The 3762-nt window shown below is 54.6% G+C and overlaps 1 protein-coding gene across 1 annotated transcript in view; it reads right to left on the bottom strand.

Annotated features, from left to right (window-relative positions):
• Nucleotides 1–268: 268 nt before the first annotated feature.
• Nucleotides 269–3762, bottom strand: part of Slc26a11 (solute carrier family 26 member 11) — a 19228-nt gene continuing 15734 nt past the window's right edge. The window contains exons 13-17 of the mRNA XM_013347606.2: nucleotides 2753–2880; nucleotides 2389–2488; nucleotides 1825–1958; nucleotides 711–783; nucleotides 269–527 (exon numbers count right to left, since the gene is read on the bottom strand). Coding sequence (XP_013203060.1) covers nucleotides 445–527; nucleotides 711–783; nucleotides 1825–1958; nucleotides 2389–2488; nucleotides 2753–2880 — 518 coding nt within the window. The 3' untranslated portion in view covers nucleotides 269–444. The remainder of the gene's footprint in view (nucleotides 528–710; nucleotides 784–1824; nucleotides 1959–2388; nucleotides 2489–2752; nucleotides 2881–3762) is intronic.

Here is a 3762-nt window from a genome sequence, read left to right as displayed (position 1 = left end):
GAGGAATTCCAATCTGGAAGTGCCAGCCTGGTCCTGCCAGCCCAGGCCAGAAGTCATGGTCCTCCTGTCTCACCTGGCCCCTCTCTTCAACCCCCCCCCCAATTTTCACAACAGGGGAACAGCAGGAAAGTCACACCTGAGGATCCCACACAGCTCCCTGCTGTCTGTCTTTTTTTCTTTTGTTTTTTCAAGACAGGGTTTCTCTGTGTAGCCTGTCCTGGAACTTGCTCTGTAGATCAGGCTGGCCTTGAATTTAGAGAGGCCTGGCTCTGCCTCCCAAGTGCTGGGATTAAAGGCGTGCGCCACCACTACTGTCTGGCACCCTGTTCTTCAGAGCCACTTGTGCAGTGGGTCTGTCAGGCGATATCCGCATCAAATCACAGTGGCCGCACCTTCCAGAGACCCTTCCTATACCAGCTGCCCTTCAGGGGTCTGACTCAGACTTCAGCAGGGAGATCTTGTGCTCTGGACAGAGTCCTCGTGGATGTTGTAGGGCTGAGGCCCTGTTTCTTGCTGCAGGTATTTCTCTGCAAAAGACACAGGATTTTATCACGTACTGAAAATACTCCAGAGGGCCGGGAGTCAAGGAACGGCAGTCACCCAGGGTGTGGGGCCTCGGAAGAAAGTGTGGGCTGGTCTGGGGCCAGCGCCTTTCCTAGTTCAGGGGTTCCTGACCCTCCCTGTTCCCTAGCCACACAGTTTGCACTCACCGGCCTCCTCCAGAGTGCTGAAGTGCTGGAACCCCGCCAGGTCCGCGGCCAACAGGGTGCGAAGCACAGGTACCTAGGTGACAGACACGCTTTAACGAGGGGCAGGGTCTGCCCGCTCTGCGACATGGCAGAAGTAGCCTAGCGGATGCCCTGAGCGTTCCCATGAGATTCTGCTCGTCTCACATGGATGGAGGAGGGAGGAAGGTGGGCCAGAGGACCTTCCACAGGAGCAGTCTCCACAAAAGGCTGATGATCTAAGATATTAAAATGAAAAGCCAGTACGGCAAGGAAAATGTCTGCTGGCATCATTCGGCCTTGAAGCTACACGGAGCACAGCCATGGATAAAACCCCCTCTCCCATATAAAACCTAAGCCCCCTGGGCAGTCTCCACTCTCTTGAAGATTCTTCCCCTCCCCTGCTCTGAAAAGGGCATCCTGCTTCTGCAGAGGTTGGTCTCCTCTCTTCTGCTTCCACATTGACTCATTCATTAATCTGGATTAGGATGATGAGGGCTCTGCACACACACACACACACACACACACACACACACACACACGCATGCATGCACATACATACGCACACACATACATACACATATACATGTGCGCACACACACATACACGCATGCACGCACGCACATACATACACACATACATACACACATGTACGCATGCACACACTCACGCATGCACATACACACAGCACAATGGGCATGGCCCGGGACAGGAGCCCTTGCCTGACGTTCCCAGCACTAAGCTCACAGACCGCAGATGTGGAGCGGCACTGACTGCAGGAAAATGAAGTCAGATGGTTGGTAATCTGCCAGGTTAGAACCGCCACCAGTAAAGAGTCCTGGACATGGGTCCTTATAATGATGCCATGGCTTGGAGGCGTCACTTAGGACTTAAAATGTTTCAGTTTTTGTTTTGTTTTGGGACAGGGTCTTACTCTGAAGTGAAGCCCAGCCGTGAATTCATGTCAATACTCTTGGCTCAGCCCTCTGCATGCCGGGACTACAGGTTCATGCATCGCATCTTCTCTCAGGTGTTGCATTAGCCCAGGACCACCGGGAGGGCTGTGGACTCTCCTCATGAGGTGGTCAGGCTCTCCTACCTGCAGGCCAGCGAAGGCCAGGGTGACACCCTGCTTCCGGAAGTCCTCCAGGAGTTCCCTGAGTCCCACAACCACGGTGTAGTCTATGCTGCTGACATGCGTGCACTCCAGGACTGTGCATCGTGGTATGGATGCTGGGGAGACAGGTCAAGAGTCTGCCACAGCGCAGGCCGAAAGTGGCTCTGCAGCCATGGCAGGGGTGAAGCGAGGCCATCAAGAGACCGTTCCCCAGGACTGTGGCTCAGCAAAAGGGCCAGGGTGGAGGAAATGGCTATCTTTTTAGGTTTCCTTGAATGTCAATTCCTCAGGCAGAGGCACAGGCGCAAACACGGCCCTTACTGAGACAGGCTGTAGGGGGAGACATGGGGACATGGGACTGCTGCCCAGTGGGGACTGTCTGATCTGCAGCAGCCGCTATACGCAGCAAAGACGGCTGGAACGCGAAAGCAAGCAAATGTCTCCCCAACCGCTGGCCTGAGGCTGCACCCGAGGGTGCTGAGGCTGTGGGGTAGGTGGATGCAGGAGTGTGTACTGACTTCTGTTCATCTTGGCTGGCCCACATACCTTCCAGGGCCCGGTTCATTATTGCCTCTCGCAGGGCATCAATTGCAGGGAATTGCAGGCCACTGGCTGGCTGCAGGACCAGGATGTGTCCTTCTGATACCTGGACGGAGCAGGGCGAGAGTGAACGCTGGAGGAGATGGGTCAGGGTACTCTTCTAGGCTTTGCTCATGGGTAGGCAGGAAACTCCGACCCAAGCCTAACACATGGGGTACAGCACGAGGGGGAGCTAGCAGAGCCCCCCCCAACACCTTACACTCAAGAGAACTAGGGACTGCTCTCCATCAGAAGCAGCTCAGATAGAAGACATCTCAGCAACCTTAGCAACCAAGGGATTCCCACCACATTTTCCCTCCCCTGGGCCTACCTGGGTCTTGGGCCTCGCCACAGAGTGCAGGAGGATGATCAGAGACACCAGGGTCCCAGCCAGGATGCCGTACTGAACCTCCCAGAAGCACAGCAGGAAGGTCACGCAGAGTGGCAGCAGATCCAGTCCTATAAGAAGTGTTGGTTCAGGGACACCCCCTTCCCCAAGCATGCTCTCTGAGCCTCATAGCCCAGCCGCTTAGCATCTCCTGGGGTTAACAGTGGTATTGAGAGCCCTAAAGCACCCCAGAGGAAGATCTGGTAACAGGAATAGAAGCTGTGGGCTGCAGCTGGCCCACAGACCAAGGGCAGAGGGAGAGTATTGGGTCCTTGTCTATAGGGTAGGACCTGCCTGGCCTGGTCACACCCCTCCAACTACTTTTTTTTTTTTGGTTTTTTGAGACAGAGTTTCTTTGTGGCTTTGAGCCTGTCCTGGAACTAGCTCTAGACCAGGCTGGTCTCGAACTCACAGAGATCTGCCTGCCTCTGCCTCCCGAGTGCTGGGATTAAAGGCATGCGCCACCACCGCCCGGCTCCCACCCCTCCAACTTCTATGAATAGGTAGACATGGGTGGGGGGCTCACCAGGGAACCCAGGGGAAAGCGACAGAGAGAAGGGGTGTGTATGTGTGTTGTCTGTGTCTCTGTGTGTCTGTCTCTGTATGTGTGATAAGTGTGTGTATGTGTGTGTGTCTCTCTGTATGTGCATGTCTGTATGTCTGTGTTTAGGTGTCTATGTGTGTGTTTCTGCATGTCTTTGTGTATATGTGTGTGCGTCTGTGTGTCTTGTGACTCCCAGAGACCAGGAAGACTCCTTGGCTGAAGTAGTGTCCTGGGTACAAAGTATATGGACTCAGCCTGGGATTTCACTTCTGATGCAGCAGCCCAGACATTGCCCACCCTCCACGGAGCCTATTCCACACACACAGACAGTAACGCACTCCAAGGCCGTCCTACAGATGACATGTTATACCCACACACACACAGAGTAACGCACTCTGAGGCCGTCCTA

The sequence above is a fragment of the Microtus ochrogaster genome, chromosome 7 (genome assembly GCF_000317375.1).
Source record: "Microtus ochrogaster isolate Prairie Vole_2 chromosome 7, MicOch1.0, whole genome shotgun sequence".
Lineage (NCBI taxonomy): Eukaryota > Metazoa > Chordata > Mammalia > Rodentia > Cricetidae > Microtus > Microtus ochrogaster.
The sequence above is the reverse complement of the archived record's forward strand: the minus strand, read 5'-3'. Positions and strand labels throughout refer to the sequence as shown.